This window comes from Urocampus carinirostris, chromosome 19, assembly GCF_059441175.1.
Source record: "Urocampus carinirostris isolate Australia breed hairy pipefish chromosome 19, RoL_Ucar_1.0, whole genome shotgun sequence".
Lineage (NCBI taxonomy): Eukaryota > Metazoa > Chordata > Actinopteri > Syngnathiformes > Syngnathidae > Urocampus > Urocampus carinirostris.
The window spans coordinates 21916078-21930926 of NC_142367.1; the positions used below are offsets into that span (position 1 = coordinate 21916078).

At 40.9% G+C, this 14849-nt stretch overlaps 1 protein-coding gene across 1 annotated transcript in view; it reads right to left on the reverse strand.

The window, feature by feature from the left end:
• The window catches only part of LOC148347717 (SH3 and multiple ankyrin repeat domains protein 1-like), an 82132-nt gene that overhangs the window by 36429 nt on the left and 30854 nt on the right, over window positions 1-14849 (reverse strand). Inside the window, exons 8-13 of the mRNA XM_088324199.1 lie at window positions 11582-11698; window positions 11425-11502; window positions 8697-8763; window positions 8433-8614; window positions 6594-6741; window positions 2950-3072 (exon numbers count right to left, since the gene is read on the reverse strand). Coding sequence (XP_088180325.1) covers window positions 2950-3072; window positions 6594-6741; window positions 8433-8614; window positions 8697-8763; window positions 11425-11502; window positions 11582-11698 — 715 coding nt within the window. The remainder of the gene's footprint in view (window positions 1-2949; window positions 3073-6593; window positions 6742-8432; window positions 8615-8696; window positions 8764-11424; window positions 11503-11581; window positions 11699-14849) is intronic.

The window sequence follows — 14849 nt, forward strand, 5'->3', positions numbered from 1 at the left end:
GAATATATATATATATATATATAAATATATATATATATATAATTGATTCAAATTCAGCCAAATTATATAAGGAGATACTGGGGATTTCTAGTGCTTTTTAGAAATTCTAGAAAGTACCATATTTTCCATGCTATGAGACGCACCGGATTATGAGGCGCACACCTAAAAATTTGTCCTATGTAAAAAAATGTCATATATAAAGCGCACCGTACTATAAGCTGCATGAAACTGAGACTAGGTTAAGAGCTACTGTGTAGTGCAGATCGGCAATGATCAATCAGTCGATGAGTATCGCTGATTAAAATAGCAAATCATTATTTGCAACGGGAACTGAACCCGGATCGTGGCAGTGAGGGCGCTAACACTTGACCACCAGAAGACATACAAAAAAAGATTAGAGCTTATCTGTCATGATTGCCAATTTGGATCACTTGTGCCCGCTCATTTGGCGCCAGACGCTGTGGGCTATCTGATTGGCTCCCTGTCCCTTTTTAAGCCCGGTCCTGTCACTCTCCTTTTGTCAGTCCGTCTGCAAACCTCTGTTGATACAAGGCAAGCCTTATTTGACCCCGACTCCCGCCTGTCCCGTTTTTGCACCCGTTTTTCCACCTGCCCGTTCCTCATCTCCCCGTTTGTCTCCGGCTAGGACCTGTTTTTTGATCCCGACTACGTCTGCTCTCCTGTCCCGGCTTACGACCCGTTTCTGACCCCGACCATGTTTTTGCTCTCCTGTCCCGGCTATCGACCTGTTTTACCGTCCCTGACACCGCCATCGCCCGCTACGGAAGATCCTCTTCCGTATTCGGATCACAATCAGATTGCGAGAGCTCTTTCTTTTAATAAAGCTTGTGGTAAATGTTACGCAATTGGGTCCTGATTCCGTTCTGGTCTTGACATTATCTCATTATCACATAATTTTTACAGTGCCAAAAACATTGATTTGCATAGTGCATTCTGATAGGTTGAACAGTCTCTCCACTTCACCTGCGCGTCGATAACATTTCGGTTTAATATATATTTAGCACTCAGGGAAAAGAGCCTATGTAGTATTGTGTTTAAAGCCTTTTTCTGTTCCTGTCTTTTGCAAAGTTATTGACACACAGGTGAAGATAAAGAGATAAAACTGTGAAAAGAGAGAGAGAGAGAGAGAGAGAGAGAGGGAGAGAGTGAAAGGAATATAGATTGAACTAGAAATGGAGATAAAATCAGAGAAAGAAAGAGAGATAAAACTAGAGAAAGAGACAAAAAACTTGAGCGAGAGAGAAAACTAGAGAAAGAAATAGATAAAACTAGAGCAAGAGATAAAAATAGAGAGGGAGAGAGAGATAAAATTAGAGATAGAAAGAGTTAGAGGAATAGAGATGAAACTAGAGAGAAATAAAACTAGAGAAAGACTGAAATAGAGATAAAACTAGGATAGAGATAGAGAGAAAGATACTTTCTATTTTTTGTTCCCGTCTTTCCCAACGTTATTGACGTACAGGTGAGGAAGTAGAGACACTGCTTAACCCATCAGAATGCACTATGCAAATCAGTGTTTCTAGCACCATGAGCAAAAATATCGTTGCAATGAGATAAGCCATCATGCCTTTTCGTATGTCATCTGTACCATTGGAGGTCTGGTAGTAAAGTGCCCTCGCCACCACAACCCGTGTTCTAATCTCGTTGCAATTTGAGGCAGCAATGATTATCGATTGATTGCACAAATGCTATACTTTACAAATACTGTATGCATTTCAAATCATATCCACTTTGCGGTATATAGGGCTTATAGTTTTGTTTTTTTAGTGCACATTATACAGTGGAACCTCGGTTCTCGACCATAATCCGTTCCAGAACCCTGTTCGAAAACCGATTTGTTCGATTACCGAAATCATTTTTCCCATTAAAAATAATGTAAATCGTTTTAATCCGTTCCAACACCCTGAATGTTTACCTAAATGTTCAACGTAAACATAAAGCTAACCCAGGCGAATCGTACGTTTGCGTTATCGTAATCTTTGAAAGATTACGCTAACATGAACGTGTAAAAATAAAAAAATCAGGTCGTTTACAAGGGCAGCACGGCGGCGCAGTGGTTAGCGCATGTGCGGCACAGTTCATGTCTTGGGAACCTCCTGCGTGGGTTCAAATCCAGCTCCAGACTTCCTGTGCGGAGTTTGCATGTTCTCCCCGTGCTTGCGTGGGTTTCCTCCGGGCACTCCGGTTTCCTCCCACATTCCAAAAACATGCATTTCAGGTGAATTGGCCGGTCCAAATTGTCCCTAGGTGTGAATGAGCGAGTGAGTTGTCAGTCCCCGTGTGCCCTGCGATTGGCTGGCAACCAGTTCAGGGTGTCCCCTGCCCACTGCTCCATGATTGCTGGGATGGGCTCCAGCACCCCCGTGACCCTACTGAGGATAAGCGGTGTGGCTAATGAGAGATGAGATGAGATGAGGTCGTTTACAAGTCATTTAGCACCCGGGTCTCCACAACAAGTGGTGAGCGGTTCATTGGTAAGGGGGCTCCGTTCCAACACCCTCAATGTTGGGCTCCGTTCCAACACCCTGAATGTTTAACATAAACTTAAAGCTAACCCAGGCTAATCGTACGTTCGCGTTATCGTAATCTTAAGAATAGGATTTCTTACCTTTGTGGTGGTCAGCAGAAGGCGTTCGCACACCTCCTTCATATTTGGCTATTTCTTTCTTAAATGCAATAGTTGTACGCACTACTTTTCTTTTTTCACCTGTAGCAACTTTGCCGCTTGCACTGACTTTCTTCGGAGGCATAATAAGGAGCTAAAACACCCGTACGCCGCTCAGCATCGCACCCTAGCGTACCGGTGTTCAAACTCAGACTCCGATCTGTTCGTACTGAGAGGCATTCGAAAACCGAGGTTCCACTGTATATAGTATGGAAAATATGGTAAGAAAACGAAGTCTTATCTGTAGGTCAAACTGATCTCACCTTTAACTTTGTCCCCTTTGCTGAGTGAAAGCTGTCGCTCTCCGCTTGCAGAGTGCGCTCGAGTGGCTACGTATACTCGCCCCGGGACTGCGCTGTACATTCGTTTCATTTGACCTCCTCCACCGGCCGAAGGGGTCACCCTGTGCAAACGTGTCAAAACAACGACAGGAGAGGGGAAAAAGAAAAGAAACGAAAGATGTATTGCGTTTGTAACTCTGTAGCGAAAACACAAATATACATTACAGTGCGTAGTACCCCAAAAACTTCTTTTCATATTACCACATTTCAAGATTCGGTTTTTGATAGCCCTTCCATCAGAGGCGCGTGCTTCCAAGATCGGCTCATTTATTGGAAAACACACAAATGAACCAACACATCTGATTGGTTTAAACGAGATCACATGAAAAGTCAACAACATTAGAGACACAATCGAGAAGTGGAGCCAAATTATTTCAACATTTTATACTATAATTACAATGAGAAAACCGAAAAGTAGGTGTTGTGAAGGATTTTATACATTTGACTATAAAAGATTTTATACATTTGCAGTGTTCATTTTACCTCTGAAAAGTGATGAGTCCCGGGAACTCGCATGCTCAAAAATCTATCGGTTCCAACAGAGATCTATGGGTCCCCAAAATGTAGTGTTATCGAGGTTGAAATTGTAAATTGGTAAAAAATATATAATAAAAATCTATATATTCATTCAGTTTTAATCATCAAATTATGCTTCAGGACGTAGAGCGCTCGTCTTGGGATCAAGAGATCGCAGTTCGAATCCCGGCTCCACCGTGTAACATGTCGAAGTGTCCTTGGGTAAGACACTGAACCCCTAATACACCAATAAGCAGGTTAGCGCCTTACATGGCTGCAAGGCCGCTATTGGGAAATGTGGAGAACATTGTAAAGCGCTTTGGGAAGTCATTGACTTGAAAAGCGCTATATAAATGCAGATCATTTCATTAAAGGGATAATCACAAACCTGTCTTTTTTTCATTTTCTCCTTTTATACTTCCTTTTTATCTTAACTTCTTTATACAACATAAAAATGTGAGCCGTATGAGAGCCGGCTCTCTTGAATGAGTTGAGCCGAAAAAGCCGGTTCTCTAAAAAGAAACGGACCTTCACTACACAACTCGAACTGGAGATCGGCGTGCAGACAAAAACTCGAACCGCGAGACCAAAACAACAATGGCGGATCTGCCTGACAAAAAGTTTGGAGTGCGGTAAATCTTTGTTTCAAAAAAATGTAATCGGGTAATAATGACAATTTTTGTAATTGAACTCAGCTTTCCCGAAACTGTGGTTAGTCACAGTTACTCTTTCATCAAGGGCGGGCAATGACTTTTTCATATAGGGACAAATAGGTCTAGATTTTGTTAGTGCCTTAATAAATGGAATCAACATTTAAAAACAGGATTTTGTATTTCTTTGGGTTGTCAGTGTGATGTTAAAATTGGCTTGATATTCTGAAACCTTTGTGAGTGATACATATGCAAAGTACAAATAATCCAGGAAGGTGTTATTCAAATGCAAACTGTAAAATCCAATCAGTCCGTTTTCGAAGACCGAAACCTAAGGGTAAGATCGAACCTAAAAAAAATTCAGCCTGACCCGACCCGATTTGACAGTATATAAACCCGAACCCGCCCAAACCTGACAGAATAACTTAATTTGATAATAAGAGCCAGAAGTAAACCCGAAGCTTTATTTTGGCCAAAGTGTTCATTTCGGTTGAACTACACACGTTCGGGTTTACTTGGGGGGGCCGTGTTCCTAGAAACGAGTGTGCATTTCGGCAAAGTGCAACAAATTGAAACCGAACGAAATGGCACCGAACATAAAATCATATTCTATAGATTACAAGCTGCAAATAGTGAAAGATTTGGCCGAAAAGCAAAGAGTTTGTAAAGCTTGTAAGCTATTGGCGAGAAGCGGAATTGACGTCTGACATAAGGGAGGCGGAGAGAGGAACCGGCGCATCTATCGTGACACCGAATGTAAATTGAAGGATTTCATACATTTTACTATAAAGGATTTTATACAATTAAATACAAGTTACATTATCGAGTGCAATGAAGATTTTCACCGGGTAGGCTTTAGGTCACGATGTTCCAAATGCGGAATGTTTTTAGGGAATTTTGATAACAGGACTCTGACGAAGGACGTCAGGCATTGTTTTGATAAACGCTCTGCTGTTTAGAGTTTCTCCAGACATCGAGGCGAGGGGGTGAACCCCACGTGGGGGCTTTTCCTGGCACGCCCATGGAAGGAGCTGGCACACCAGCTTGCTGGGAGACGTGGGTCGAGAAAAGAAGTAGAAGATCAAGAGAGGAGGCATGACGGAGACTCGAGCGACACTAATTCGGCCATATATCCGATGGAGTTCACTTAACTAAATTATAGAAGAAATAAAATCTGCCCCCATGTGGAAATGCCGGTCTCTTGTTCATTTTTCCATCAAGAAACGAGCGCGCATTGCTTGGCGAATGTAGGTTGTGTTTGGTTAAAGGAGTCAGATAACTAATTCGAACAATTTGGTAAATGGTCCATTATAATATTTAATTCCTAACAAAATGTATTTGGATTCTGTGATTTGGAGTTAAAATGATATCAAAGTTATCTGAATAATATAACCTCAGCACATTTCGGGGCCGAAGTGTGTTACCCAAGATCTTACCTCGACCGAGACCATACAGAGGCGATAACTAGTCCCTCAATTTCAAGACATTCACTAAACAGGCGGCCCGCGGGCCATATCAGGCCCGCTAAGGGGATTGAATCGGGCTCCGCGAGACAACACTCAGAGAAGTGCAAGAGAAAAACAAGCTGCAGGTTGAAATATGTCGACTTGATGTTGCCAAAGAAAGGTGCCTCGAACAAAGACACTGTACTTGTATCTCTCTCTCATCTCTCTCTCTCTCTCTCCTCTCTCTCTCTCGTCTCTCTCTCTCTCTCTCTCTCTCTCTCTCTCTCTCTCTCTCTCTCTCTCCTCTCTCTCTCTCTCTCTCTCTCTCTCTCTCTCTCTCTCTCTCTCTCTCTCTCTCTCTCTCTCTCTCTCTCTCTCTCTCTCTCTCTCTCTCCTCTCTCTCTCTCCTCTCTCCTCTTTCTCCCCCTTTCTCCCACTCTCTGTCTCTTACACTCTCTGTGTCTCTCTTTTCTCTTCCTTTGTTGCTCTTTGTCTCCTTCTTTCTCCGTGTCTTTTAACCTCTTTTGCTCCAACTTCCTTTTTTCCTCTTTTCTTTTTTCTCTTTCTCTCTTCCTACCCTTTGCGCTTTCTTTTCTCTCCTTCTGTCTTTCTATTTCTCTTTGGATATCTTTCTTCCTCTCCCTTTCTTTTGCCCCTCTCTCACGCCTTTTTATCTTTTGTTTCTCACGCTCTCTCCCTCTCTCTCTTTTTCTTTCTTTGTCCCGTCTCTCTCCTTTTCCCTCCCTCTTTCTCTTATTTCTACTAGTCCGGCCCCCTGAAAGAATGTTTCTTCTATCGTGTGGCCCCCGAGTTAAAATGAGTTTGACACCCCAGCTCTAAACGCTACAATGTGACATTCTCTGGTTATAATTAGAAGATGGAAGTGGGACAACTAAAGCTCGGCGCGGTTTATAAATGGAAGCAAAAGGACCTGATTAGCTAACGAAGCTTTCAGTTCCCGAGGGTTTCTCACCCTGCCTGCCTCGGGGCTGCCGGTGCCTCTCCTCGGTGTCACTCTGGCCTCCTCGTCCTCGGGACGGCGACCGCGTTCGATTCCTGGGGTTGCTCGTGCTTCGCAAACCCACCGAGGCCCTGCGCTGGCCCTGCATGGTGCACATGGAGCAAAATCGTGGCACGTGGATTTATGTGTTAAGTACAGTGGTACTTCTTTATACACGAGAATTTTAATTTGCAACAAAAATATCCAGGTCACGAGCAGTCCCGGAGGCTACCACTAGAGGTTGCTCGTGAGCGCTCACCGCCAGTATCAAAATTAAAATGGCGCTGCAAATTTTTGGACTGTGAACGTGAACTTAAAGTTACAATCACTTTAATGTAATGTGACAAGAAATGCTTACGTATCCAGGCTTGGGTAGGGTTACTTTAACTGATTACTTTCAATTACTTTTGGATTACTTCGATACCAAATATGCTAATAAAAGACAAAAGAAACTAAATATGAATAAAATGACTAAATTTTTGTGCAGGCTCGGGGAGTAACGGAATACAGGGAACGGCAAAAATGATGTTGGCAAGCTGTTTGGATTTATTTTCATTTTGTTTCTGTCGCATTTTATGTGAGTTTTGACGGAGATCAAAGAGATCAAAGCCAGGAGAGAAAGCTTACCACGTGTTGTGAGTCATCATTTTGTCTTTTATTAGCATATTTGGTATTGGAGTAATCCAAAAGTAATTGAAAGTAATCCAGTTAAAGTAACCCTACCCAACCCTGTACTTATCATCAACAGTCTCTTGATCTCATATCTGTCAACCTCCGCCATTTTCCCCTTGTATTAATAGTTGCAATTCTCCTCACTAAGCGATGATGAACCTCACAAACAATGCGATCATTTTTTCAGAATGTCGAAAAGTATGCGGGCATTGCTTTAAGTTAGATTTTGTATTGTGCACATCTTTTTCCCAGTAGAGGACAGTACTGTAGTGCTTCTTTCCGCCGCTACTGGTGCTGGCACTGTGAGCGCTCACCCAGCATCCACTCTGAAGAAGAAATCCAGTTTTTACTTCCTGGTTCGTGTGTAATGTAAACACGCTGTACTGTATCTGTAGCGTGCTAGGAACTTTGACGTTTTTATCGTTTAATTTCTCGTGCATCCATTCAATATGGTTGGTGTAAAGTGTAAAGAAGAAGTGATCCGTTTCTTTTGAAATGAAAGTGGAATAAGAAAGCCTAATGCGGTTGATAAAATGGTGGGAACCCTTTTTTCTGCCACTTTTTACCACGGAGGAGGACCTCTTGAAGCGCATCTTCCAAAGGTAAGTCAAACTTAACTTTGTTTATCTTTATGGAGCATATTATTTTATGAAATGTTTATTTTTTAGTACAAAACAATACAGGTTACTTTACAAACCTTAAACATACAAAATATAGCACTGTAAGAACTTACGATCAAATTCAACTTAAATCGTCCGGAACCGATCTCGTTCATAAGTTGAGCAGCGTCTGTACTTGAAACAGATAGCCTTTTCCTACTTTCACCATTTTCATGCTACACTAAAAAAACTGCTGTAATAATCATAAGGTCACTCTCCAGAACACTCCTCCCTTCCCTGTCCCTCCCTAGCTTCGGTGGATAAAGCATAAGGGCTCTTTAAACTCAGTTGGCCATTGTTAACACATACTTATTAAAGAAAATATTCTACTTTTAACTTTTAAATAACACTTCAAAAGACACACCCGAACCTCGACGTACTAGTCTGAAAAAGTGGTAAGTTATATAATGATTTGGATTTGTTATTTGAATGAATCATTATTCCATGCATCAACTTGATATACCTGAGCTGGGTTGGGAGTATTCGCGGCCTTGCTTGGCTGAAGGAGCGATTCAGAGTGCGTCATAGTGTTGTCGCTGTTAGCACGTAACAAAGGGTGCGGTTGGACCAAGGGAAGAGGCAGGGGCAGCGTATGGGCGCTTTCTCTTCTCTTGGGGACATATTTAGGCGACTCCAAAAAAAGAACTAAAAATAAGGAGAAGAGTCGTGTGATGTCATCAAACGGTAAAAAGTGCAGGAGGGAAAAGGCATGGCATTGAAATGTCACCTATGTCTGAATCTTTGTGATTTTTGATGATTTCCCCCACTTCGAAGTGACCCGACATCACGGCCAGCTGGAGATAATGGAAAACCACGTGAAACACTCAATCTCAGACCTACTAATGTTACATACGCAATCGTTCAAAAGATTGGGGTTTCTTCATCGCAGGGGGTCTCCAAGATGGTGCCTCCTGAGGACAGTTGAGGTGCACCGGTGCTGGGTCATTGGAATGTTCTAGTAAAATCACTTTTAAGAATTAACTTGGAAATTACATAGTAATAACATAGTAATAACATACTACTTTTTTTTTTTCTAAAAATTCAAATAAATAATTTCCAGTTGAAGGGCTTCATGGACACACAAAACAAATCTATTCAAGTATTGATAATTATTTTTAAACAATTCTTAAGAGAATAGAACAAAAATCTATTAATGTAATAAAATAATTGATTGATTTATCTTTTATATTTTATATTTTTATAGAAAATACAATAAACTAAATTCCAATGAATAGGTTTTATAAAGCGAATAAGGACAAATGTGCAATTATTTTTAGCTTGCTATCTGGCTACCTTTTTAGCTTTGTAGCTAGCTATCTTCCTACATTTTTAGTTATTTAGAAAACTATCTAGCTAGCTTTTTACATTATTGAATGCTATCTAGCTATCATTTTATCTTTTTTTTTTGCCGGTTACCAAGCTAAATTTTGGGATCGTTTCTAGCTAGCTATCTCACTTTTTTTTAGCTTGGTATATGGCTAATGGAGAAGGATCACGAATTCAGATATTGTCTTTCGCATGTTCGTTGAATTTCGGGTGAAGAGAATGTTTGTAAATTAAGAGGCTGGAGATGAACTGCTTCTCGAGAAGTTTTTATTGGCAAAATATATTCTGGAGACGTTCTTCAATCAGACAGTATTAGCAATAGTCTGTCTATGACATTTTGAAGCGAGATTCGAAAACCTTTATTGGGGTTTTGTAAAGGTCAACAGGTAACTGCAACTTCTGTTTTCTGCCTGCCATCTGTTTTCAGATCTCTTTTTGAGGCATTGTATAAGTCAACAGGAAACAGCAACTTTACTTTTTGGCTTGTCACCTGTTAGCACATTTGTGTCATCGGTCAATTCTCAGTTTCAGTTTGTCTTTTTAAGGCGTTTTATAGGTCAACAGGAAACCGCAACTTCAGTTTTCTGCTTGCACCTTGGTCTCGTGGTTTCTTGACATCAGGCTAAACTTAGTTCTTTCGCTTAAAGTTCCTGACATTAGTTTGAACTTTGCATTGCAAATATCCATTTGTAATAAAAGCTGAAATTCCTCATGTATAATAGGTCTACAATATTGAGTTGGCTTTTTACTCTTTTAGCTAGCTATCAAAGCTCCCTTTTAGTTGTTTACCTGTTTCGTTTTCAAGCTAACTATCAAGCTACTTCTTTAGCTATTTAGAAAGCCATGTAGTTAAGTTGCTAGTTTAAAATTTCATATCAAACTTGGTGTCCTTTACGGTAATCAGTAACAAAAGTAGCTCTCAGCTTCAAAAAGGTTGAAGACCCCTGCTTTTTAGTATCGGGGGCTGTATCCAGTCTTTATGTTCTCAGGTGGACCAGATCAGTGAGAAAAAGTCAACGCCAAATATCAAACTTAGTTTTTCATTCAGAAAAAAAGGGATTTTCATGTTTGGCATTGAATGTGTTAACAATTTGTTTATTTCAACAGTTGAGTAAATGCATCTTTACATCCGAACCAACTCACCACAAACAAACAAACTCAACGGGTAGAAATGAATAAGAATAGGCTCGCCTTAATCATCATACGGCTTTAAAATAAATAAAAACGTTTTGGCAGTGAAGTGGCAATAACATCAGATCAAACGACTACGCACCGTTAAATGTGAAACTGGAATGCCACGTCCAATTTCGTTGTCACAATATGTTCAACCCATTTTGTAACAATGACAATAAAGGCATATTCTATTCTATTCTATTCTACTATGCCGTGCCTAATGAAGATGAGAAAATAATCCACAATGATATCTTTAACAAACCAGACTGGACGTCAGCTCTTTTGCACTATTGCGGCTTCTGGTGGTGGAAAAGAGCATTTGGTTTGTATTCATTAAAAAAAAAAAAAAAACATAACTTTTGATAGCAACAAGGAGGCCTGATTAAATTATCCAACAGGCTATGTGTTTTGACATTGAAAGGAGACTAAGAGTGGCAAAGGAAAAGTGCTGCCTAAGACTGGCTCGGTGGCCTTGGTGGCCTGGCGCCCGCCCCGAGACTGGGAGGTTGTGGTTCAAGCCTCGGCCGAGTCATACCGAAGACTTAAACATTGGTACCCGCTGCCTCCCTGCTTGGCGTTCAGCATTAGGGGTTGGAATCGGGGGGTTTGTCACCTAATGACTCTCAACACCTCAGTTGGGTTGAGCGAGGGGGCTGGGAATCCCCTCCTCTGAATCAATCTCCCAAAAAGAGTCAAAAATGACTCTAGCCACCTCCCACTAGGGGGATATGGCTGTGGTATATATAATATATATATATATATATATATATATATATATATAAAAGACTGGCCAACAAGGAACATATATTGATGTAGGCAAAAGAACACAGATATCGGACAATTCATTTAATAAACGTGTGACTTTTTTATGGAAAACACGAAATTGTCTGGTTGACCCCAATCTTTTGAACGGTACTGTAACTGAAAGTCAAAAAGTAAACTGTAATTTATCATACCTGAAAAGGGGTCTGACCATGTTTGTTCTTGGCCTCCTTATTGGCTCCCCTGTATAAAAGAACCCGAAGACAGCTTTCCTGGAGAAAGGGAAAGCGGTTAATCACAATTCACATTAATAATAAACTGTTTTTATAGAAGGGAATTAGTTCTACTTGCTTTGTTGTATAGGGCACAAATGTGAAGTGCGGTATTCCCTGAGGCATTCTGAGATGAGGTGTCTGCCCCATAAAACAGCAGATGCTCCAAGTGTTGGGCAAATCCGTTCTGGCAAGCCTTTTAAAGTATAAATAGTGGGATGTTGACACAAATAGATTAGGTAATTTGTAATTGAAAGAAAAATGAGAGAAAAGAACAGCGTTTCAAAACCAATAGTCAGTTTAACAGACAGTCATACGGATGCTCGGAATCCTTGAAAACGCATGAATTTTGATGTAGTGTTTTCAAAGCTTGAATTTTGGGTGAAGTGCTTGTAAATGTTTGAAATTGTTTACATGTTTCACAAAAAGTCTGCTTAAAAATGACGTGGACATTGCTCTCTGGTGGCTTGGCTGTACCATTGCATTTCCCTTGTGATTAACTGTAGCTGGCATCAATTTGAATAGTCCTGTAAAGTGTGTATGGATTTTTCTAGCTTTAAGTTTGAAAATCGTTAGGATTGGAACAATGTATTCTTTACTGCTATCAGTAAATAAATTTGCCTTTTAGGTGTTGCTTGTGCTCCACCATACATCTATTTCCTCTCTGAATGATGCTAGAATTTCTTACACTGCTAAAACATTTTAATTACGTTATTACTTTGAGTTCTGATATGAATTACTAATTCCAAGAAAATGGATTCAATGAACCAGGCCGAATGAAATAGCACACACCATTTATTAACACGGAGAATTAATGATAGGAAAAGAAAGGGGAGGAGAAGGCGCCGGAGATTATGGGAATTTTCTACCGCTGAAAGTTACCAGCACAAAAACAAAGTCTCCGCTATAATGCTAGTCGATTGGGGGGGGATTCCCTTGTAATGAGCAAGAACCAGCAAACATGGAGTTCAATCTGAAACCGTCATCTTTGTCTGTTGTTGTGAAGAGATTTTGTCTCGGGCTCCAAATGGTCGCAACGTATGGCCCACGTGCTAAACTCAAAGCCGCAGTGCACAGCCGCGCAATGCGGCTGACGTGCGATGAGTCAGTCAGGTAGGAGAAAAAGAGAACAGCTATTGCTCAGCCAATTCTTTATATATGGCCCAGTGCCTCTATGGTTGTGGTCCCAGATATCTGATACTCAGTATCGGGTGACGGTGTTTGTAATTGCTAAAACTTGCTAAACTTGTTAGAAAACCAAAGAAATGAAAAATTTGCGTAATGTTCTGTATTTGAGAATGTCCTTCCAATCGTCATAATTGCATACGGTGAGAACATTCTTTTATCAATATACAACTTTGAATGTTTTAATGACATTCAAAACTTCATGTTACCAGATTTCATTATGGTACATGGTGAATTAGCACGACCGGGACGAGTCCAAAAGAGGACAGAGTCGTTCCATCCATTCCAAAGTGAGTTATTTGAAACAAAGAAGGTGGAAGAAGTTATTTTTGTGCTGGGCTTATTTGCTCTATGGGTCACGCCGAAGTTGATAGGTGCATGCTAACCTAAATTCTGTGTATTAGTGCAAGGATTACATATTTCAAAAAATTAAGGTAGCGTTACACAATAGTAAATTGTGACAAGCAAAACTTCCTGCAACTGAAAATGTAAGCTACATATTACAGTCATTTTACCCAACCCCTATATTGGGAGAGATTTGTCTTAAAAATATTTCATACGTATTGTTCGGATCAACAAAAATAATTTCGATTTACTCAGGATGTAAAAATCGTATGTCTTGATAAATACGCATGCAAGATTAAAAATTGCATTTGTGGAAAGTAAAAATGCGATTCTTCTATACACCCTCTATCACTTCAAAATATAAAAATACCTCAAATCTATGTTGGCGTAACTGTGGGGAGGTCGGAGACTTTACGCATATTTTCTGGAATTGCCCTGTAATATTACATTTTTGGAGAAGTATCCAGACAGAAATAAAATTAATTATTGGCTGGGAGTTGCGGTTGGACCCAATGGCCTATGTAGTATATCACGGCAAGACTTTAACTGAAACTCGATCAATTCGAGAAAAGATGGAAGCCAATCAAACAAATTTTACTTGATGTCTAGATAGATAGATAGATAGATACTTTATTCATCCCCGAAGGGAAATTCACATTTCCAGCAGCATCCCTGAGCTGAGAACAATACAATAATAAAGCAAAAAGAATACAATATCAAATACCCAGTGTGACGTGCAAATGCCCACTGTAGCGTGTTATATAGAATAACTAAATAGTGCTACACAGAATACATATTGCAATAAGATTCGGTAATATGCAATGTAGGTGGTGTGGTTTAATGTGGGCTTTTACTCTGCCGGGTAGAGTTAAAGAGCCTCATGGCATGAGGAAGAAAAGATCTCTTCAGTCTGTCCGTAGTACAAGACGGTGACAGCAGTCTGTCGCTGAAACTGCTCTTCTGTCTGGAGATAATGCTGTGTAGTGGATGCGATGGATTGTCCGTGATTGACCGCAGCTTTTCCAGTGCCCGTCTCTCAGCTACTGTTGTTAGGCTGTCCGGCTCTTTGCCCACAACAGAGCTCGCTTTCCTAGCCAGTTTATTGAGATGAGAGGCATCCTTCTTCTTGACGCTGCCTCCCCAACACGCTGTCGCATAGAAGAGGGCGCTTGCCACTACTGTCTCATAGAATATTTTCAGGAGCTTTTTTGCAGATTTTGAAGGAGGCCAGCCTTCTGAGGATGTAAAGTCGGCTTTGCCCTTTCCTACATAGAGCTTCTGTGTTGGCAGTCCAGTCCAGTTTGTTGTCCAGCTGCACACCCAGGTATTTGTAGGTCTGGACAAATTCTACACATTCTCCTTTGATGGTTACAGGAACCGGGTGAGTTCTGGTTCTCCTGAAGTCCACCACCATCTCCCTGGTCTTGGTGGTGTTCAGGTGCAGGTGGTTTGCGTCGCTCCATCGGACAAAGTCCTGTATCAATTTCCTGTACTCCTCCTCCTGCCCGTTTCTGATACATCCCACGATCGCAGTGTCGTCGGCAAACTTTTGCACATGGCAGGACTCAGAGTTGTACTTAAAGTCCGATGTATAAAGAGTGAATAGGAACGGAGAGAGCACGGTCCCCTGCGGAGATCCTGTGCTGCTAACCACAGTGTCCGATGTACAGCCCCCCCGTTTAACACCCCCCCCCTAATTTTTATTTTATTAATTGTATTGTATTAACTTGTTTTTTTTTCTGTTGTTCCTTCTGTTATTTATGGGTGTGTTGCTGTATGATGGTGGAATCAAACCTCTGTCAAAATTCGTGTGAGAA